At 36.5% G+C, this 24,415-nt stretch overlaps 1 protein-coding gene across 1 annotated transcript; it reads left to right on the forward strand.

Annotated features, from left to right (window-relative positions):
- The first annotated feature begins 6,994 nt into the window (after positions 1–6,994).
- LOC140166091 (NADH dehydrogenase [ubiquinone] 1 beta subcomplex subunit 8, mitochondrial-like) lies at positions 6,995–22,665 on the forward strand. The gene is given in 6 exon segments (XM_072189475.1): positions 6,995–7,108; positions 11,952–12,083; positions 12,086–12,165; positions 14,679–14,746; positions 17,270–17,360; positions 18,972–22,665. Coding segments are annotated over 6 exon segments (570 nt in total). The 5' UTR covers positions 6,995–6,999; the 3' UTR covers positions 19,062–22,665.
- The last annotated feature ends 1,750 nt before the right edge of the window (positions 22,666–24,415 follow it).

Here is a 24,415-nt window from a genome sequence, read left to right on the forward strand (position 1 = left end):
ACAGGGCCAGATTCCATACTTCTATGCTCGAGATATTTGGAATTATGTAACAATACCTCAATTTGGCGCGAGATTTTCTTGACTACTTTTCACCATAAATCAGGCAGTGCCCATACGCTATTGTGTTTATGCTAATGTCATTACGTAATCAAGCATTCAGCATCGCTGATACATATTCGTTTTGAAAGACAAAAGTGCAAACTTGAATTTATCGTAAGTAACAGTCATCCAAGTCATGCATGAGCGGAGATACACCTTAGTTGCGGGAACTTATTGACCAGCCCTCGTATAGAGGGCAAAGAAATGGCCTTATAGAACCTTTATGTTTTAGAGTGCAGCCATTCAAATACATGTATTGCAGCTTATTGCAAGTCAACCTGCGAGTGAGTGTTTAAATAATTTTTAAAAAAATAATCCGGATTCGCAAACAATCAATCATTGCATGATCTAAGCCCAGGACTAAGTCATATGACAAATGTCTTTAAGGCAGGATTAATTGTTAGTTAAATCTTGTACAGATTATATATCTTGCCTTCGGGTCGTTATTTAATTGTCTGACTCGGACATTAATTAAAAATAGACTTTTTCAGTCAGACGCTCTACCGGTCGGTTCTTCCTAGTTGAAGGTATATATAGCACAGCCAATTATCCTGATTGTACCAATATGTTCCTTTTTCGATCATGGGGCATGCATTCTCTTCGTGGATTACCTACCACTGCCTAATACCAATGAATACAGCATCAGGAACAACAAGGACAAAAATCATGACAAACAAGGAAATCTGTTTTAGAACCAAACTGTGTAGACTCTCATTCACCCGGGTATCTTGAAATTAAGATTTAACTGGTCAACCAGACATACCTTAATATTTTAAATCAGACATAGTTTTTCCTTGTCGTTCGTGGTTGAGGATTTGTGATTTAATGCCAATTATTTCAGGTAGCTGAAATGCAAATACCAATAATTGGCTAAGAAGAGGAAGAATCAATTATGCGCTATCGACGAATCCAACGAGCCAAGTCATGGTGAGGATTTGGTCGGCCATTTTCGGGTCCCCGCTAGCACCAACCTGGTGTTTTGAGCGCCCCATTGTGCAAATAAAAGCCGTCTAACACCTAGAGAAGATGCAAGGACGAGGAGGGTTAATAGAATAATATATACAATAGAGATAATTCCGCAGGTAATCCCGTCGCATCTATTCATACATAGTCCTTTTGTTCGCAAGTACATCCATTTGTAGCGTTTGATATGGTGTATGAGACCGCCATGCATGGTTAATCAATTTGCACGCTGGAATTGGAAATATTTCCAATATTTCTATAGATAATTTGTTGGAAAGTATTAAAGACCCCCCCCCCCAATTATAGGCCTATATAAGTTTATGATTGTTAGCATTTTTTCAGAGAAGTGATGATTATTGATCATTTTTATTTAGTTTTTTCTGTATTTTCGGTGGTTTCTGAAGCCTGATATAAATCAAGATATTCTGGTACAAGCACTACAAGCAGGTTAACATCACTCATCACCTGTTTATGTCTGCAATCATAGATTGAATACAATACCGCTTTTTTCAAAGATACTTATCGTACAGGTGCGAGTGATCAGAATGATATGTGACCCCTCAGCACAACTGAGGCCTGAAGTCGCCAATCATCATTTTTGAGATATTCAACCAAAATATTCTGCTTGAAATTAGCTTTACAATGATGTATATCATGTCTATAATACTTGACATTTAAGTAGTGAAAAATCAATAAAACAGTCAATAAATCCTTTGTTTCCTATTGTTTATTGTTAAGTTCGATGGAGCATATCTCAATAGTGGCACTGGCGACATCCGGGCTCAGTTGTGGAGGATGGTCACATATGGTTCAATGCATAGATACCGCGTGTAGTTAATCCGATTATTATGTCACTTCAATAGCGAATAGACCATGTAGAAGCTGTGTGTTTTGCCGAAGGGAACTGTATTATTTTGTGTTGTAAACTTTAATCATTCTTTTGTCTACCTGTGTTTTCGCGGAAGGTGTAAAACGGGTGATGGAATGCAGTTTAAAATTTCCGCCAAGGCCGAATCATTTCACATTTTGGATGCAGTGTATAGCCGACGGGGACCCAACTAAAGGCTGCTAGTCAGGTGTAGGAATGCGTGAATTTGGATTCGTCTATAGACGAATCCAACGAGCCAAGTCATGGTCAGGATTTGGTCGGACATCTTTGGGTAGCCGCTAGCACCAAGCTGGTGTTTTGAGCGTCCAATTGTGCAAATAAAAGCCGCCTAACACCTAGAGAAGATGCAAGGACGAGGAGGGTTAATAGAATAATATATATAATGGAGATAATTCCGCAGGTAATCCCGTCGCATCTATTCATACATAGTCCTTTTGTTCGCAAGTCAATGCATAGATACCGCGTGTAGTTAATCCGATGTAGAAGCTTGTAAACTTTAATCATTCTTTTGTCTACCTGTGTTTTCGCGGAAGATGTAAAACGGGTGATGGAATGCAGTTTAAAATTTCCGCCAAGGCCGAATCATTTCACATTTTGAGTGCATTGTAGCCGACGGCTACCCAACTAAAGGCTTCTAGTCAGGTGTAGGAATGCGTGGATTTGGATTCCTCTATATGAAAAGGCTATTTATTATTTGATCGGTCTTTAAACTAACACAAAGGAGCCATTTATGATTGTGACCATTCATGCTTAAACTTAAGTAATCCCAATTACCATTAATCCCATATAACAATAGAACATTTTCACAACTCCATGTAACCCTCTTTAATAGCCACTCATCTTGTAATCCTTTATGAGGAAATTTCAGGAATTATCAGTAGTCTTGAATGTGTGTTCAGCATTAATGTTTAAATACTGAAGCAGGAACCATCCGGAATAACAATGAACATAGGGGAACTACCATGTCGGGCTATCATGACCAAATTGGTACAATAAGGAATCTGGCTGTGCTAGTGGGCTCCGGTTTTGGTGCTTTTTGTGTGTTTTGTGAAAATTGGCATAGGGCCTACTGATGGGTGGCAAAACAGCAAAAAGTAGGTATAGAGAAATTGTGGCAAAACAGCCAAAAGTACTACTAGGTATAGAAAAAAAAAAAGTCAGCGTCCGAAAGTCTGTGTGGCACATCCCCGTACAACTCCCCCCCCGCCCAGTAATCTGCGATAAAAACCTATTATCGATATTTCAAATGTAGGTCTAAAATATTAAACAAACTTTTTTCACCAGGTTCGCCGTCGCAAATAATAAAGGAGACAAGTAGAAAAAGTGATCCCGCCTGGGAATCGAACCCAGTACCTCAGATTTACGAGACCTGTGTGGTTAAGAATATGAATTATAGGCCTACTAGGCATAATACGAATATGATAGTCCGGTTGCAACTTGCTGATTATTATTCTACTAGGCGGTTACCCATATTTGGCGGTTCTTGGCTGGGCGCGATTAAAAAAAAAAAAAAAAAAAAAAAGCGCAGTGATTTATAGTGCGCTACGCACAGGCACAACGCCTAGACGTTGATCCACAAGCCTCAGCACACTTTACAGGTTGTCGCTGACCACTACGGCCCCGCATCATTCCACAAACCATTAAACAACAAATCAGGGACTTTGCTGCTTCAAGAGCGCACACCCTAGACATTCCACAAATAACCATCGCAACCAGGATCAGCTCCCCGAGTTTCGTACGGGTTACAACGAGACAAATTAGCAGTGAGTTCCTTGTCCAGGGAATTTCAAGCCAACTCAATTTTTCCACGTGAGCGTATAGGCACCGCTAGGGTTCGAACCTGCTACCTCTCGTACCACAGTCGAACGCCTTATCGATTGAGCTAACTTGACTGCTATAACCTGGCTGATGGTGGCTGCACCAACAAGTTTCATGCCCATCTGACAGTTTATACTAATTTGACATCAGATGACCCCTGGTGACCCCAAAATGACCTTCCAAAATTTGGCTCTAAATGGTGACTGTGCCTACCAAGTTTCATGCCCATACGACAGTTTTTAGTAATTTGACCTCAGATGACCTCGGATGACCCCGAAATGGCCTTCAGAATATTCACAAATATATTCAAAAATTTGACTCTAAATGTTGAATGTAGGCCTACCCCCTAAGTTTCATGCCCATACAACAGTTTTTAGTCATTTGATCTCAGATGACCTCTGGGTGACCTCGGATGACCCCAAAATGACCTTCCAAAATTTGGCTCTAAATGTTGACTACTTCCCACCAAGTTTCATGCCCATACGACAGTTTGTGCTCATTTGACCTCAGATGACCCCTGGGTGACCTTGGATGACCCCAAAATGACCTTCCAAAAATTTGGTCCTGAATGTTGACTGTACCTCAGTGGCGTAACTAGGGTTGGTAGCGCCCGGGGCAAGAAACAAAATTGGCGCCCCTACCCCCCCCCCCCCCCAATTGTGACTTTCATCGCTTGGAAGGGTACCGGTACAGAATCGATGCTGAATTGGTCAATTTGGTGCCCCCTGCCTCCCCGATCAAAATATCTAAGAGCCGTTTTTTTTATTATTATTATTTTGACCAACTTCATCCAAAATATTTGAAATTTAGGCGAAAATCGGGCTTTTTTATGATTTTTGTTGAAAATTAAGCATTTTTGACCATTGGTGCAAATAAAAGGTGGGTTAATGTGGTTGAGGTAGTGTAGTGGGGGTGGGGTCATTCACTGACTTTAAATAAATCTAACAAAATCATGTTTGTAGTGGTGTGGTAGGGGTGGTGAGGTGGGATGGTGGACTGACAGAGTTGTGGTTGGGTGATGGGAAAATAGTCAAGAGACTTCAAGGTGGTAGGGTATGGTGATGGGAGTAGGCCCCCCCTAGTGGGCATGTGGTGTGGTGTGGTGGAGGAGGTCGGGATAGTTTGATTGTGGTGTGTTAGCGGGGTGGGGGTAGGGTGGAGGAGTTGGGTGCATGTGGTTTGATAATTATGGTAGGATGGTGAGGGTAGTGGTGTTAGGGTGTTGTGGGGAAGTGGGTGAGCTAGGATTGTGGGGTATAAGGTGAGATAATGTGGTGGTAGGGGTAATCGTGTGTATACCGGGGGTAGTTATGGAGGTAGGGTAGTGGGGTGGTTGGTGGGTTGGCGTATGGTGCTGGGGTGGTTGGCTGCTGGGGGGTAGCCTGGTTTCAGGTTGGCTTCATAACTGCTAATGCCTGATAGTTGGTGTAACGGGTATAAAATTATACATTTAGAATGGCAAAGACTTGATGAATCCATCTGTCAGGAGAAAGTGAAACCAAAACGGGTTTTTTGACCCAAATGTTTTTCAATCAACTTTTTTTGTATCAATCTTTACAAACTAGATATAGGCCTAAATATTTAGGCTAAGACGCGCTTTTTTTTCCTTTTTTTAGTTTTTTATTTTGACCAACTTTGAAAAAATATGATTGAAAATTTGCACAAAAAAATTATAGAAAATCTGATTTTCACCCAAATTTCAACCATTCTTGTTGAAGTTAATCGAAATTCAATTGAAAAAAACGGGTCCTAGAAATAATCTCCGCTGCTTTTACAGGGTGTCCCAGAATGATTTATACCGGAAAAGATGGATTTTGTTAGGTATGAACGGCATTTCTATTGGTCATATTGTTTTGCATTTTAAGTTTTACATTATATTTAGCTTTCTCAGATTTTTTTAGATTTTAAAGATTGGACGTTTCTAGTAGAAGTTAGAGAAGATTGCGTAAAATGGTGAATTCCAAGTTTTGACAAAGCAACCTATTTTGAAAATCTGTAAAATTACTAACCGTTCAGCACAAAGTTATTTGGAAAATTGTCCTGTTCTTACTTCTACTAAATAGTCAATATCTATCGTTTATTTATGATGTTAAGAAGCAATCCTTGTATGAAATAAAGGATTTGCTACGCTTGAGTGACCTTAAACTATTCTTTCTTTGGCGGCAGTTTTGAAGCCAATTATTGCGGTGTGTGAGTTTCATCATTTGAAATGCCGGCAGAGATGGATTTTTCATAAAGGTATAGAGAAGGTTCGTCCTTAGTGTCACAGCATCATTTATGTCCACAGCATATTGGCAAACCCACAGCTACATGACGAAGAAGATTAAAATTTACTGCGGAGTTATATCCTCTGTAATAATGACATTTTTTGGTTAACATTGGGGGTAAAAATCACATAAAAAGTATGTTTTTCAACCTAAATAATCTGATGTCATATTGAAATGTTTCACTTAATCCCATATCAAGAATTATTTTGCATTGTACGCTCTACATCTATGCCAACTTTTGTGTATTTCCTATAAAAGAATGTAGGATTTCTCCAATATATTGCACAGTGCGGCTGGGCGATATGCACTGATTACACACATGCCATTTTCGTCCATTTTCAGTAATAGCATTGTCACGCAAAAACGAATCAAGCTAATTCCATGAAAGTTCCAGAATAAGTAGGAGACATGTGTGGCATTGTATTGCACTTATTAAGATTAGATACACTGTTGACTATATATTTTTGATATTTTGTTCAAACACGGTATAAATCATTCTGGGACACCTTGTATGTTGTGTTGTATTTTGTTGTCTTTTGTTTTGTTCTGTTTTGTTTCTTTGTTTTTTATAGTTTATTTTGATTTTGTTTTTTATTTTTATTTTTATTTTGATTTTGATTTTGATTTTGATTTTTGATTTTGATTTTTGTTTTTGTTTTTGTTTTTGTTTATTTGTTTATTTTTATTTTTATTTTTATTTTTATTTTTATTTTTATTTTTATTTTTATTTTTATTTTTATTTTTATTTTTATTTTTATTTTTATTTTTATTTTTATTTTTATTTTTATTTTTATTTTTATTTTTATTTTGCTGTTGATTTTGATTTCGATTTCGATTTTGATTTTGAATTTAATAATTGATTATTTTTACTATAATCGTACAATTTCAAGTCCAAAACGACTGATTTAGAAGTCTACAAATTTAATATTTATGATGTGCCTTGTGTTTTGGGGCTCATTGCTCATGTCGTTCAAAATGGCGTCCATGTGCAGATTCGCGAGGCGACTCGCTGCTGTACAAAAATCAACTTTATCAGGTGTTCCTGCACCCCTATGTGCAAGATTTGCTTCTTGTAAGTCCGCCTTTAAATGCAAATAGTATAGTGTGTCGTAATGCAAATTTTTAAGCAACCGAACATTAAAACCGGTACCGAACATGATCATGATGATTGATGAAAGTGTGTAAGCTTACTCGACTTTTTGTTGGAGCCCCTGTATACTACTAGTCTCAGGGAGACCCAATGCTAAATACAGGTTTACATTTTACTATCTGATTATCTTGCTGTATTTTAGCTAGAACGCCATAGGTAGAAACCTCAGGGTTTTTTCTGAGAACAATACAATTATACCTTTTAGTCATTTAAAAATCTAATCTATTCATGACTTCGCCGGTACCGGTACAGAGTATTCTGTCGGTCGAACATCCGGGCTATCTCTAGTCTCGGGCCCAAACTGCATGTGGCGCACGGTTTGTTGTGAACAACAGAAACCGGCTGTGAAGGAGGCTACATAGCGATGTTGCTGGAGTGGCATTCAATTTCGGAAAAAAACGACACTCGACCATGGAATTTAATTTTAAGTTTGTCAGTATATAAACGGTAAATCAAGTAAGTTTCTTTCACTCTTAAGACTTAGAAACGGTTGTTTGATTCCACTGACTATTTGCGATCGAAATTTACATAACACCAATGACAGAAATCGTCAACAAAAATCGAATCAGGGACTTGTTTTCACTCAAACATCATCAACCGGAAGTGACGTGACACGGACCGACAGAATAGGTACAAAATGTATGCTAGGTGAATTCAAATTTGCCATCAAACTGCATCATTTTATATATCAAATTAAAGCCCTTGAGTAAACAAAGCCAACACTGAAAACCTTTTTTTCATAGCACTTTCAGCAGCAAAGTTACATCTTGTCAAAGATCGACTTTCATCAAAAGATTCAGCTAGCAAAATTCCCCAAAACGGCATTTCGGGGTGTTTCTAGATCTTAGTCTCATGGCGATAGCAGCTTTTTTTTTAATGGAACTGCTATCAAAATCCTCTAAAATTCCATGTGCGACTTGATTATCACCATAAATAATCATATATTTGGGTCAAGTGAAGTATAGAAAACATATTTATGTAGGTTTCCTTCACCGACCTATTCTCGAAAAAAATTCAAATTTCTATGTAAATATGCATTGATGTGTTTGGGCCCCGGTCTCGGCGAATTTCGCTGACTAGCAAATGTGTTAACTAAGGTTTGCCTGTGATACCTACAGAGTAGTAATACAACTTGCTCGAGAAGTCTAGCCATGAATTTGCTCACCGATAGCTTCACATTCTACATGTAGAGACCTTGCATTCAAAATCTAGTCGGATTCGTTGAAGCATGACACCGTGTAAAGCAATGGAAGTTCAGAAGTAAACACAGCCGATCACGACACAGGCGATTGCATCAAAAATGTTGCTAAATTGAATTAATTTACACTTCAGCAAAATTTTAGACTGCCCAAAATGGGCAAATCTTGCTCAAAAGATACAGTTGACTCATCCAAATTTCAACATTAGGCTTAGAATGGAACTCGATTGTTAGGCTTAGAATGGAACTCGATTGTTAGTTTCCTATTGACCGCCCGCATTAGTGCCGTACTATTACGCTGACTTTCGTATTCGGCGAGGAGGACGATTTCGACCTCCTGGTTTGTTTACAAACAGAGAGGTAGACAAAAGACCGCTCCGCTTGTCCAAACACTCAAGTATCAGAAGGATGGTCCACAATAGCGTGATTCACGTAACATGAATAAGGATTAAAAAGCTGTCACGTAGAACCATGTGCTTCTATTGTCCAATTTGCCATCAAGATTTCATATGGAAACAGTTCAGACCCAGTACATGATCATGTCAGAAATTAATATTTTGTTCTGGGTCTGATTATTCGGACTACGCCCGCATCACTTTTTCAATTTGACCAAAACTTTCATTATTTTCATAAAAAAGTCAATGATCTGAAAATTGAAATGGAAATAATCAAAATTGAAACTCTCAAAATGTTCGACATCCCCTGCTGATCATAATCAGCAGTTTTTCTTAGTTGTAGGGGTAGAGGATGTAGTAAATAATGGAAATTTAAGGATTACCTCATCATGTTTCTAGTGATTACAAAAATTGCAAATTTCTTTTCATTTTAATGAAAACAAATTCAAATCTTTTCTCAATCTGTTGCAAAATGTCGGACCCTTGCCTTTGAAATTCCAAGGGTCCGATCCCGGACCCTTGGCCTTGCCTTTGAAATTTCAACTTCAGGGTCCTCACTAATTTTCAATAAAATTGAAAACCTGGGTTGAAAACTTGATGTGAAACTAAAATGAAAGTGTACTCAGGGAGCTGGACGTATTATATGAACCAGATTTTGGAACAACAAAACTAGGATTTTCTGCTCTTTGCTTGGTTCAATTTTGATGGGTCACGCGGACCCGTACCGTAGGAAATTTGCGGGTCCACATTGTTGTATTGAAAAACGTATGGTTCCTTGACCTGGCAGGTTGGTCGGCAGTAAGGTCCGAGAAGAAAGCTTATAACTTACTAACTACGATATCTCCTCATAAACTGTTTTTGGTATGCATCGATTCCATAAAATATTTCATGATTGATTAAACAGATTTCACATATTTTCCATGTTGTTCAAATGATTTTCTATGGTACCGGTACACCAAATTCAAATTTCGTCAAAAACTCATATGACTCAAAAGTTATGTATTGTTTCTCATCGTAATTAGTAATACTTGCGGGGCTCTGCGGGACTTTTAAACTAAGTTCAACCAATCTATACTAGCTCAATCGATAAAATCTACTCATTGCTGACTGATTATAAGGCCATGGAAATGAGTTTTAGATTTGCATCTGCCCGCATGAAATTTTCCATATATTTAAACAAAACAAGGCTCTGAAACAAAAATATCAAGTTCTGGATCAACAAGCCATCTGTGATTGCTCAACTTATTATAAGCATGAGCTTTTGTCCAAAGAAATATTGTAAGATTTTAAAAAAAATTTTAAGAGCAGCGAAAAGTCCGTTCCACGACTGTGTCGTCGTAGACCAGTTTTCGACCCACTTACGGAACTAACTCGGACTTAAAGGAGTATTTCGTGATCCTAGCATCCTCTTTTTATGACATTTTTCAGTACATATCCACGAAAAAAGCCTATTCCCAAAATTTCAGTTGATTCCGATTTTGCGTTTGCGAGTTATGCATGATTATGTGTATTACACTGCTCCATAGACAATGCGTTGTAATTTCGTTCTGGTGCACCAGAACGAAATTCAAATTTCACGATATCTTTGCAAAACGAATTAATCTGCAAGAAATATTTTGTACATAAACATTATGTAGCCACTAGCCAGAGGTTTCCAGTGATATAAAAATCTCAACTTTTTTTTTTTTTTTTGGGGGAAGAGGCTGTGGATCACGAAATGCCCCTTTAAACTGGTCAGGAATTGTTTATTTATTAAAATCCATGTGCATCTCATGACTACTGATAAACTCAAGTTTTACTGATTTTACTGAATTTCATTAAGTATGCAAGTTTGTGTCTTCGTCGTGTACTTTGAAAACAGGTGTTTTTGACCCCCCCCCCCCCTGCTAATAGTAGTATGTACAATGTATTATGTAAGTTGCCATGTTGAATTTGTCACTTCGGGTCGAGCATTGCATTATGGGACTGGCGCAATGCATTACTGGGAGATCATTTCATGAATACAGAAATTGATGTACTTCGTAGGCACATCATTAACAAATATTGTTTGTGATATTGAAAATTATATTGCAACATCACGATATTGCACACCCTTGCCTAGAGTTACTTAAAAATATTTAGCAATTAGCTTACAGCCATGAAACACACTAAAGTTTATTGCAAGCAAAAAAATATTGCTATCATTATCAACGATAACAGGGGTAGAATAAGCAATCATTGATTCCCGGATAGCTATCTGGTCTTTAAAGGACAAAGGCGAACAGTACACCATTAAATGGTCAATCATACAGAAAGCTGCCCCCTATAACCCATCCACCAAATGCTGCAATCTTTGTCTATCAGAAAAATATCATATCTTGACAGCTGATAAAGACTCAACCCTAAATAAACGCTCAGAACTGGTATCAAAATGCAGACATAAGGGAAAATACAAACTCAGTGGCTTTGGAGTAACATGACATTTTTCTTGGTTGGCCAAGTGATTATTGATGGTTTTTGCAACTAAATATATATATATATATATATATATGTGATTTTATAAAGCTTGGGCAAACTGACATATAATAATTGAGAGTGCAGAAAAAAAATCAGGATTCGGCAGGGTTTGAACCTGGGCCTCAAAATCGCCAGTTAAGAGTTACATCACTGACCACCTGAGTTCCCAGTTGGTACACATGTAATAATCTCATATGTGATAAGATCTGGTCCATGGGGGCCAAAGGTGGCAAATTTGAAACTGAGATAGAGGTAAAAATGTGGATTAAAAAACAATTCAATACATAAGAAAATAAACATCTAAAAACTTCATAACTTTAGAACCAAGTATGCTAGACCTTTGGTGTTTTCCTTAAATAATAGCCTATTGTATATGTATAATTACAGTAACTCAATTTTCAAAAATGCCTCCTGTGGCCCCCATGGACCAGATCGTGTCACATATATAACTGATTCCGGTAACATGAGATTGATTCCGGTAACATGAGATTGTTGATGACTTTTGTTTTGCCTAGATAGTCACTAAACCCATCAGGATTAACAACATGTATTCTTGACATTTTTCTTACCAGACACTTCTCAAAATATCAATATTTTGTCCATCCTATGAATTTATCTTTCTACTCATAATGTTATTTTTTTTTTCAAATCTGTCTTTATTTGAATAATTCTTCAGCTAATATCCTGCGACCGGGGCCCTACCCGAAGACGCAGGAAGAAAGAGAGGCAGCAGCCAAGAAGTACAACATGAGAATTGAGGACTATGAACCTTACCCAGATGATGGCATGGGCTGGGGAGACTATCCAAAATCAAACCAATCCATAATGAAGATAGGGACCCACACGCCGATTGGGATTTTATTCAAGAAAGAAGAAATTGGGGAGAACCTGTAAGTGGTTTTTGTATGTATACAAGTCGTCACATGAGTGTGAGAAAGTCATATGTGCAATAAGCTGCCTATTGTCATTTGAAATTTGGAGCACTATTAACCCTAACACGCCCGAGTACTACAAAATACTATTTGATAAATGCGCTGTTCTTGCGTGCATCCCACATGGTGTGATGATGCAATTGCCCCAAGTGATATATAGGCATGGTTTCGCTGGCCAGCGAAGCCCAAGACCCGTGGCAAAGTGTCGCCTAGTGGTTGGCATGCGAGGGGTCTCGGGTTCGAATCCCACCCAGAGCAAACAACTTTTTTCTCTCTTTATTCTTTCCTTCTTTCCCTTCCCGTCACCAAAAAGCCCCTGGCGGGTTAGGGTTAAGTGTCAAGTCTGTGGATAGTGATTAGTGGGACTTCAGATGCTTACAGGTGTAACTTTAATTTAGGGATTCAATCATGTTTCACCGTTGTTCATCGCCGATTAACAATGATGTGTCCGCACTTGTAAATCGGTGATGAACAACAGCGAAACATGATTGAATCCCTTTCAATAACGAAAACAAGCTACAAGTCATCAATTCACATGATTCTATCATTCGGAATGTCTGTTTGTCATTGCCACTCAACCTTACAAGAAGATCTGTGAATTCTCTGTTGATATCAGCAATAAAACCAAAGAAAAAAGCGGTAATATTTATTACCTGATATTTCCAACGTAAGACATTGTTTACGCATAAGTTCCAGGCATGACGAATTTTACGCGCTCACGCGTGACACGTACACGTAACCTTGTGTTCGCGTATACGCTACTGGACTGTGGATTTATCGCCAATTAACAATGCTTGGCTCTTGTACAAAGTTATAGGAAGAATTATTGAACACTTGATGAACAATCTCAAAACCCAATGCCTCATGAATGAAATAAATATTTGTCAAGTTTTTGGATTCTTTTGCAATTGCAATCTCAAAATCTGACATGAGGCAGCCATTGCACATAACTTTCTTGCACTTACACTTGGCCTTAATCTTCCACACAGGGGATGTATATTTCAAATGGATGAACCCATGCAGATGCTTTTGAAATTCACACTCCCTGTGTGGAAGATTAAGAAGGGCATGCCTTCCATAGTGGGTATATGGTTTTCAAATGGAATAGCTCATTAAATGCTGTGATTCTACTACTACCGTGATTCGTCCCAAGTAAAGTCCCAAGTTCGAGTATAGTCCCACCCCCATTTTTCGAAAAATTCCAGAAATTGTAAAAAAAAAAAAAAAATGTTTTGTATTTTTAATATGAAAATTTATATTTTGTATTCATGTCATACTCTATTAATGATATCAATTTTTTTTTTAGGTCAACCATGAATGATCCTAGCATCTAGGTCTAGGTCCAGGGACACTCCAAAACAAAAACAAAACAATTTTTGAAATCGAGTATAATCCCACCCCCCAATTGTGAAAAATTTTCACCTAAAAATCGGGTGGGACTATACTCAGACCAATACGGTACTGTCAAATGCATTGATTATCTAGTTCAGGAAAATCAAACTGCTAATTGTCTAAGCTGTGACATGTTTTTTTACATGAAGCTAAATTACTTGGTGTTCATCATATTGGTGATTGGTTGTTATAATTTTCTAATACAAAACAAATGTTAGAATTTCACCAGGGTTCGAATCCACAATCTCTTACTCTCTACAGTCATGAATTCTACACCACTATGCTACATGAGTCATTCTACCAGAGGAGAGGAGTTTGTTATAATTTATATGTACTTAGTGTTGAGTGATCATGTTGTATACACATGATATACTAAATGCATACTTATAATCTCGGATGTGATTTGACTTATGGCAAATATTATTTGGTTACTGCATTGGTCAATAAAGTCCCAACTTACGTGTGCGCCCCAAGTCATGCATTACATAAAGCGCAACTAGCGTACATTTTGTAGGCGTTGCACCCAAGTGTGTGCACACCATACTTTATCAAACCACAATGTTACAAGTCTTACCATTTATAAGTCAAACAAAGTATATGAGGTTCCTATACAAAATAATGTTAACTAGAGGAAAAGTATCATCACATCCAGGCCAGGTCAGATGTTAAGTATGAGACTGTAAATGTCACAAAGTGATGCATACTGCTCAGTGCCAGAAGTGTGTACGTGTAATAGCTGCCATGTGTAGCTGCCAATAGCCTGCCATATATGTTCATGAGTATAACATACTGTGTGTAAATTGCCAAATGTTCAGAGGGCTGGCAGCTATTGCACTTACCCACTTCTGGCACTGAGCAGTCGATATGCATGACCCTACAAAATGTATATGTAGCATAATTTGGTTTACAGAAGGCATTTGTTGGGCATGCTGTTTATGAGCCACTGTATGGTTGAGTGGTGGAGAATGGGGAATATGATATGTGTATCACTGAGGTATTGTGTATGACATATTATTATTAGCATTTTTTTTATGATGAATAGATACGATCAAAATCATGATGTTTATTTCATCCCACAGCTACATATAGAAGATGATACTTTGTCAGCTCAAAGGCCAAATTATTTGAAGAAACATCCGAAAACAATGTAAGTATAGATACCATGTTTGTCCTAATTATTAGCACCGTCACGACCGTCCACGTAAGTAAGTCATTTTAGGAGTCCTGAGCTTATTTACTGTGTTATGAACTTCACTTCACAAGGAAAATAATACTGCAATTCAACAATCGATATAGAAACTATAGAATACATGTAAATGCTGCAGTGCAATGAAACTTGGTGCTTAAAATGTTTGCAACAAAGTATAAAGTAGTTGAGTGCTTAAACAAACATTACTTAAACAAATTTTGCAGGGGAACTAATTAGGGAAATAGCCTTGCCTCCACATTTATTGTCGGTCGCAACACATAGTGGCGTAGAGTGATGATTTTTCCAAATTTTCCTTTTCACATAGTGATATAAAGGTTAAAAGCTTGCTATATCCTATTCCTTTTTAACTATTAAAGACACAGTTTAATTCATTGAACCTTAAACTTCAATTTCAAATGGAATATGGCCACTGAGAGATAACAGTGTAGGTGTATCGACTCCGTTATTAGTAAAATATCCTTTCTCGGAAATGTATTTTGTCCTTCAGGTATGCAAGTACGTGTTGCCAACCACAATATTCATTGATTGATTTTGATGAGTGGGTTGGATGATCAGTTGGACAGTTTAGTAATAGTTGATCGATCCTCCTGTGGTTGCTTAAAAATTGAGATTTACGCAATTTGATTCCTCTTTCTTAGTAATTCCAACCACTCACCTTCCCCCACACATCAACCTGAAAGTAACAATTGACTCATTTATTTCCCTGTCATTTAAATTTCATTTGTTGGCTTAATTGCAACTTTGACAACAAATTTGTTGTAATTTGCTGGTGTCAAAACCCACTCATTCAGTTCAGAAATCAACACATTTCAACGACACACTTTAAAACCTGTCGTCCATAAGATCTTAATTTCCACCCACACAATTACAGAAATGGCCCACGGGGCTCATACAGTGCCATCTATTTTTCATGGTTATTATTAGAAGTCAATCATCGCGAGCCATGTGAGACTGCCGACAAAAAGAGATCAGCATTGTGTAATCCTTTAATAGGAGTGCTCCTTGGAGATGATTATTAGCAGCTTGAAACAGGTCAAGCTTACTTAAGTTGATTCTCAACTGGGATTTGAAAGCGCCTGGCATTTAGTAAAATGTTACTATTGCTTGAAGATGACAGGTGCATTTGTGCCCATATTATATAAAAAGTGACCTATTATACCTTAAAGGTAGACGAGGTATTGTTGGTCGAAGCAACCTAAAAATCGATTTTCATTATCTAGATCAATATATTATTGAAAATTAACACCTTGATGTTTTGCAAAAGTTCATTCTACAAATCGTATTCTTTGCAAACTTGCTTAATTTATTGTTGTTAATTAGTTATGTACGTTTTACAAAAGTGTTGTTGTTTCAGCCCTCTTTACAACATAACTCAAGAACCGCAGCACCTATAAAAGTATATCTGTGATATTTTAATTCTTCTACACGCTTGCTATGAATTGAGCAATGCAGTTTTTGCCAAAGCTCACTACCATTCGTAAGATACAGTGAACTACCAAATCACAACAGTTTAAAATAATTAATAACCTTAACATGATACAAAATGTGTAATCATTTTAAGACAAGTGGTACCTAAAATATGGATTGAGACTCATTTTTACCAACATTTATAGTGTTAATAATTAATTTCACTTACTGTAAAGGATGAAAAGTTCAGTGGATGAAAATTTAGCAACTGTAATGAGTGATATATATTGGCAAAATGTTTGTGCTTGCAAATATTTTTTTCCTAGATGAGGCCAATAAAATGAATCAATTTGGTGAAAATTATAATGATATGCTGCAAAATCACTTTAAGACAAGTGGTACCTAAAATATGGATTGAGACTCATTTTTGCCAATATTTATTGTGTTAACAATTAATTTCACTTACTGTAAAGGATGATATGGTTGTGTGTGTGTGTGTGTGTGAAAATTTAGCGAATACTCACGACTGAGTGATATGCATTTGCAAAATGTTTGTGCTTGCAAATATTTTTTTCCAAGAAAAATGAATCAATTTGGTGAAAATTATAATTACATGCTGCAAAAATGTTGTGCTTTACAGTGTGAATTTAATGTACACCATATGCTGCCCCATGTTGTGAACTTAACGGTCTGTAAAAAAACCCAGTGGAAATATTACCAGTATATTGTTATTAGGCAAAAAAAATTGTTGTGTTGCTCTCAGCGACTGACCCTAAATGGAAATAATGTTGTTTAATTTGAATGGGAAAATAAGTTCTTGGTGTCTGTGAGATATTTTGCACAATTACATCTAGTCTAGTAACAACTATTGTAGGGCATCTTTCCCTAATTCCATTTTGGGCAATTATACCAAATACACTGAATGTATAAAAATGTTATCTACAAACAGTTACTAATACTTGATACTGTCCAGATTGTTTGTTCGGGTATTTAAAGTGCCTACTGCCTTCCAATAATTACATACTTGTGCACTTTCTGTTTTGTATTTTGCAGGAAGTATATGGTTACAGCTCTAGGAGGAGTTCTAACTGCCATTGGATTTCTATTTTATTTGGGTCATAAATTTAAGAACTTCAGGCCGGTGGTAAGTATACTACAAATCAGATACTGTAAAGCACGATAATTTTTCGCAATTTGAAATGTTCGAAGCAGTTTTGCAGTTTTTTATATTCGTGATTACAAACAGTTACATATTATATATATATTATCACTTGCATCTTTGAGTTGCAATTTCATTTTTTGTTAATTGTAGGCAGACGCAAAAGCAGGCGAGACTCATGGTTCGAGAACCGCCTTGTCTTAACTATTGAATATTGCCGTACATGCTGTCAGTCACAATAATAAACACTTCATAATATAACAAGAATTTCAGGACCAATTCATTGTCATTGTGTTTACTTACAAGATTAGACCATAAAGAACAAAAGCAATAACAGCTTACTAACCACTCCACTTAAAATATTGATTATTGATGGATGTATTATGCTCTGCAAATAAGATATAGCTACCAACCAACAAGATGTATGATTGCATGTGATCTGGCACATATATATGATTTCACCTGTTGCACATTTGACTCCAATTACTTTCACATTCAAAAAAGCACAGAGCCACAGTGCCATTGGTGCTCTTGTTTGTATTCAGTTAATTTTAAAAGATTGTCACTTTGTAAGTCTCGCCATCTCTGTTTTTGTGTATAATAAAGAATTCATGACAATATTCAAATCATCCCCCCCACTGAAAACCTGGCTACATAATGTTATCTACATAAAATTTCTTGCAGATTTAATTGTTTGACAAAAATATCATTCAATTTTGATTTTACATGTACATTCTGGTACACCAGAACAAAATTACAACACAGTGGCTTGTGGGGCCATATAATTCAAATAGTCATGCATAACTGGCAAATGCAAAATCAGAATCAACTGAAATTTTGGGAGTAAGTTTCTTTTGTGGATATCTGCTGAAAATGTAATAAAAAGAGAATGCTAGGGTCACAAAATTCTTCTTTAACCATTCAAAATTATGCCTTGAAGCTAAATTATCACTCTTAAATTCACCTCTTTTATACTGCTAATAGGTTATAAAAGATAATATAAAGCACTTTTGCCGAAAAAACAGCATAAAGGCCCTAAAATATATATTTTTTGCCCTTTTTTCCTAAACTTGATTGAATATAATATGGAATTGGCCTTGCATTTCAACACACAGAGTAACTTTAGGCATTGCTAAAATGGTCTAATAGAGTTTGTACAGATTGATGAGAAGTGGATTGATATGAAGATGTTTAGATAATTAACTGAACATATTTGTAGCATTTTGACTAATAATATATTCTTTTCAAATAAATATGTTGTGGTACAGATCCAATAGAACTCTAGATATATTTCAGTTCCTATCAGGAACCTTGTTCACTCTGCAATGACTAGTGTTTCTAGATGTCGGCAGTCCTTGGTGGCTGTGATGGTATTGCCACATTTGTAGGTTGCCGCTTTTGAGATGATCTGGTCATAGATTATGTCCAATTTGTATGCCCCCTCATCCTTGTTCATGGTGTTTTTGCCCCAGAAATATATCTAGTGAGTACTTTCATTTCTATTGGATCTGTACCAGAACATATTTATTTAATGTGACTTTGAACGATCCTGATGAATCTCATCAATAATATGTTCTTTTGTTTGATTTCTTTCAGAGCCCAAAGCAATATCCCTATAATAATTTATGGATCGAGAATGGTGGTAATCCAGATAATACGCCTGAAATCAAGCATTATGAAATCTAGCTGCTAGCCATGAGTGTAGTTTTAGGTCCATTTAACATTTATCTAAGACTGGTCAAAGCTTGGTGTGTATTAATAATTCAGATACCTCCTCTAAGGAGGGTGGTCTGATTTGATCATGTGTCAAGTGTCATACAAGAGCCAAAACTTGCATTTGAATTGTTAAAAAAACACATTTTGGCTCGCAAAATCAAAACAAAGCATCTTTCAACCATAATATTTTACAGTCAATGAGAAAAGCTTTCCACGGATACCATAATCTCCATTTGATGGAGAAAAAGTTGGGACAAGGTTGTTGATCAGACCATCCTCCAAATAACACAGAGCTAAGCTTCTGTCAGTATTTGAAACAAGTCAAATATAGAAATGCAATAGTTGTGATTCACTGCAACTCATTTTTAACACTCCAAATGTGAGGCTATCAAACCAAGTGAGTTTTAAGTGAAACAGTTATGTGTCAGGTTAATTTCAGAGGGTAATGACCCGCTGACCCACATCCAAAAATGAGTTGACTGTGACAAATGTGTGTGAAGCGCACAACAATTTGAAAATGATTGTATTGTATCTCAAAATCAAGGTGACATTTCTGGACAATTTTTGGTTGAATTTGTTCTGGTATTTTGAGCTAGGGGTCAGGCCTCACTTGCCAGGGTTGACAGCCTTGTCCAGTACACGCCACTGCAATGCGATGCAGAATCATTTGTTTTTCAAGTCTAATATTCATGCAAATTGTATAAGATTTAGAATGCTATAAAATTCCATCAGAATTGGATTAAGACACATTGTGGTATTCCAGTTGAAATCCATACACTCTATGGCAGACATGACCTTTAATCTCTCACACAGGAGGTGTAGATTTCAAATGCAGTCACCCATTCAGGTAACCCCATTTGAAATTCACACTTCTTGTGTGGAAGATTAAGGTTATGTCTTCCATAGAGTATGGATTTCAAATGGAATAGTGCAATATTGTTGCTGAAAACAAGAAAACTGTAATATCAAAAAGGACTTATTTGGCTGTAGAGTGTCTCAAATGCAAAAGAAGATAAGGATAATAAGATGTGTATATTTTGTTTGCAAAACTTCATAGATAATTGAAGTGGTTGGATTTATTATACCCCATGCATGGTGAATGTATCAAGATTGTTATTACATGATTGAAATGATTAAAAATCTAGCACAGGGGTTCCCAACCTAGTTATTATAACTCCATTTGAGGTAGCAATCTCAAACTGGAGATGATAGGTGTGCTAATAATTCTCATGTGTATGACCTAATGTTGACATGGGGTTTGTCCGATCTCCAAGAATGGGGTTGCTCTAAAAAAGAAAGTTGGGAACCCCTGGTCTACAATATTTTAGTCTACAGATCTTTCGCACTGGCCAAACGCTTGTTCTGATCATCTTATAAAAAGATATGGGTTATACCTACATCATTTGATGCTATAGTTTTTTCGGCGAATGAGGTGCCGGTTGTGATGATGGCTTGATTCAATTAACCAATCAGAACCCACTACGCTGTAAACAGCACTAAATCGGGCAGTGTGAAAGGTCTTTGCAAAATACTGTAGATGGTAGTTGATGATTTTCCAATCCAGAGAAAAATGTTGGCACACCTTATCTGTGTTTAGGTTTGTATTCACCTCAAAGAATGATGGGTGTGGGTTTTAAAGGGAGAGTATGTCAGTGCTGTCTCACATCCCTTTATACTTTTGATACAATATATGTGATGCGATCAAGAAAAATCAGTCGGAACTCGGAAATATTAATTTCAGCCTGTTTTTGGTACTTTTTGCCCAATTTCACGCGCATTTTCAGTTTTTTCATTTTTTTTTAGGAAAGTGCAGTCTCATGCCTGTTTTTAGATATAGCCAAAGAAAGGTAATGTTTCCTTTTGTTTCCTGTTGTTTTGGAAGCTCTTTAATTGGTCATATCTTTGGAACTGGTTGTTCAATTTCTATGGGGTTTTCTGCAAAATCCAGCTTTGTAAATGCTTTTTACTATCCTATAAGAAACTGAAATTTTAATATTTTCAAGTTCCGACTGATTTTGCTTGATCGCATCACATATGTTTGAATCATTTGAACAAGTGTGTCAACAATTTTCCAGGATTGTAGGTTTTTCCCCTTTATATTTTTAACAAGATTGACTTGTGATATATTTCTTACAGTCAGCTTCTGTTATAGAAAAAGATGATTTTTTTAAAAAGTTTTCAAAACTTGAAGAATATATTCTTTTATTTTGCAGGTTTGTACCCTTAGTCTGGACTTTGATGAGTCAGCAGCAGAGAGATGTATGTCCATTAGCTGCTTTGTGTATGATTGATTCTGATATATATGAATGAGCTTAGCCATATATTGTGCATGTACTCGTGCTCTCATACAGGGCATGTACACTTTGCATTAGTGATTTCATGCATATCACAGGCTATCATACAGACAGCAGCTATCGGAGGCTATCATGCAGACAGCAGCTATCAGACATATCTTTCTGTTGCTGTAACATCAACTTAATTGAAATCCTGCACAGGTAGATTGCAATGTTTACTTAGCTATGAAATGTGAATGGTCGAAAGTGAATGACCTAATACAGGAATTCAAGTAAAAGCAATAACAGGAAAGGAATTGAGGTTAAACAAACATATTATAGTTGGATTGATCCCAAATAGGCATGCTTTATATTACTGTGGCTGAAGATAAGTGTCAATATCCCTATATTGAGTATTGTGTGGTATTTTGTAAAATTTATACCATATTTTGTGCAATTTAGGACTATTGACACATAACCGGTTTCTTAATTTGATACCAAAGTACACAATGTGGAACGTTGTGGAATAGATACAGTAGTACCTACAATTAAAAGTAATAGTCTACTACTACAGGGCGATTGCACAAAAGGTCATAAGTTCAAATCTGCCTCCAGAAGACAAAAGAAATCCTCAGTTCAAGTGATATTCATTGATGCATTTGCTTTCTACTTATTCCATGCATCATGTCTTCTGGAGACAGATTTGAACTAATGACCTTTCGTGAAATTGCCCTACAGGTATAGTAACCAAAGCATTGCATTTCCTTCCTATTTTGTATTGAACAAAGTATAATTTCCTGTCAGTTACAAATACATGCAAGTGAAAGGACTGGTGAAGGCCATTTTAAAATTGTTGAAATACTGTGGAATGGACTAAAACCTTTTGTTTAGGGACCTGGAAAAAATATAAATATCACCCTTTACCCCAAAGCTACAGAGATAGCTATTTACGCTTTTTTTTAACATGCATGTATATGAGGTACACAGGATTTGCCGCACCAGTGGGAGGGTATTTTCCAAGTCTCATTAATCTTAAGAAAGATACCATTTTTTAGGAATTTTTCTCTTCTACATACATGTTTCAGGTATTTTTTAAACAAAAATATAACTGATATCTTGGAATAAAGAATCGCAAGAGTTATGTAAAGAGAAAAATGGTTAATTTGGTGAAAGTATTAATGAATTTAAAGTAAAAATGCCACAGATATTACCTGATTGAAAACATTGCTTGATATATAACCCTATTTTGTTCCACCTTAGATAAATGTTTGTAAATAAAATACTGTTTATTAATTATGCAATTTTGGTCAGAACCAGTAGCTTTATGTATGTGTGTCTGAACTTTTTGAAATGCTTTTTAGTTTTTAGATTTTTAGACTTCTGTGTTAATTATGAATTTGCTTCATAAAGATTTTCGATTGCAAAGGTCTAGCTACAACACATCACTGAAAGTGACTTCCTTGTGGATAGGGTGGCTCCTACTAAAGATATCTGATTATTTGGGGAGTGGTTTGATGAAAATGATAGTATGTGACGTGTCATGTCAAAAGGAGACACTTTTGGGCAGGTTAACACTTTTGAGGTTTTTAAATATCTTAAATATAGAGATGTTTTACTCCACAACGCTGTTTTCCCTAATGAAATCAGACATTCCTATGTCTCAAAAATACAAGATGCCAGTTATATTCCGGTCTGAAACGTTTAAACATTAATAATATCCAAAAATTACATAAAATAACATGCAACAAACCAAAATTGTGAAAAAATCATCACCGGGCAGATTTTTGACTATTTCTCCATTTACGATCCTGCCCAAAAGTCTCCTTTTGACATGACACGTCACATATGATGTAGCCTGTAATAATTACTACCCAAATCTAAATGTCATATCTGGACATGCATGACAGTTTTTAATCAGAAAACACGATTTCATGTCTGATAAATGTCACTAATAACATGGAAATTACTTGGTGTTACTCTGCTAATCTGATCTTGGTCGGAATACACAAAGGAATTCAATAATTGCTCATCCCTCTACGTACGTGATATGTGCTTTGCCTTTTTATGCTTCAAAGGAGAACTTGTCAACAGTGTGTCAAATGTACATCCTAGGGAACAAACCAAAATATTGATGAGGCCCATAAACGTAACTGTATAACCTTGCACAAAAATGAATCTTTACATTTAAGGGTATACGAGGTATTGTTGATCGAAGCAGCCAAAAAAATCGAAAAAATAACACTTTGGTGTTTTGCAAGATAAACGATCACTGCGCTATGTTATAATCTGGTTGTTTCGAGGTAAAAATTTCATTCGAAGTGGTATATTAAAAGTTACATGAATTAAGTCGGATTGTGCTGTATGAGGTTACAAAATACCACTTTATTTTGTATTTTTTTGTGCGCAGTGAGTCAAAATAACATTGCTATTTGTAAGAGTATGAAAATATTTACTCTATCCCTACGACTAAACTAGTTTCATTCAGTAGGACTTTGTCGATCGTTTGGCTTGTTCCCTAAGACCAGAGAACATGTTCTGCTTATTAGACTTGCCATGCTTACTGTGGCATTTATGCCAGTTCATTATTGCATGCAAAATTGTGAAAGTCTGAATTATGCTTCTCCAAAAGGGGACATTTTAGTATCATCTTGGGCCAAGGAATTGGCGAGATTAGAATTTGGAGATCATAAGTTTGATCCTTTTGGACCAATGTTTAAAAGACTGATAACAGGGATGTGAGAGTTCCTCTTTTCAGCTGATTTCCTCTTTTTTTGTTGCCAAAATTTACGTGTTTTTCTTTTATTTTCAGCCCATATTTGGCGCTTTTACTCTGATTTTACGCTGTTTTTAGTGATTTTCCTCGTTTTTGGTCTGTGGCCTCTCACACCCCTGTGATAAGCATTGAGCATCTTAATTTGGAGATCATAAGTTTGATCCTTTGGGGCCAATGTTTAAACGACTGATAAGCATTGAGTATCTTGCATCTATCCAGGGAAGATGAACCAGAGGCACGAGAGAAGAGCATAAGTTCGATCCTTTTGGACCAATGTT

Source organism: Amphiura filiformis, chromosome 12 (genome assembly GCF_039555335.1).
Source record: "Amphiura filiformis chromosome 12, Afil_fr2py, whole genome shotgun sequence".
Lineage (NCBI taxonomy): Eukaryota > Metazoa > Echinodermata > Ophiuroidea > Amphilepidida > Amphiuridae > Amphiura > Amphiura filiformis.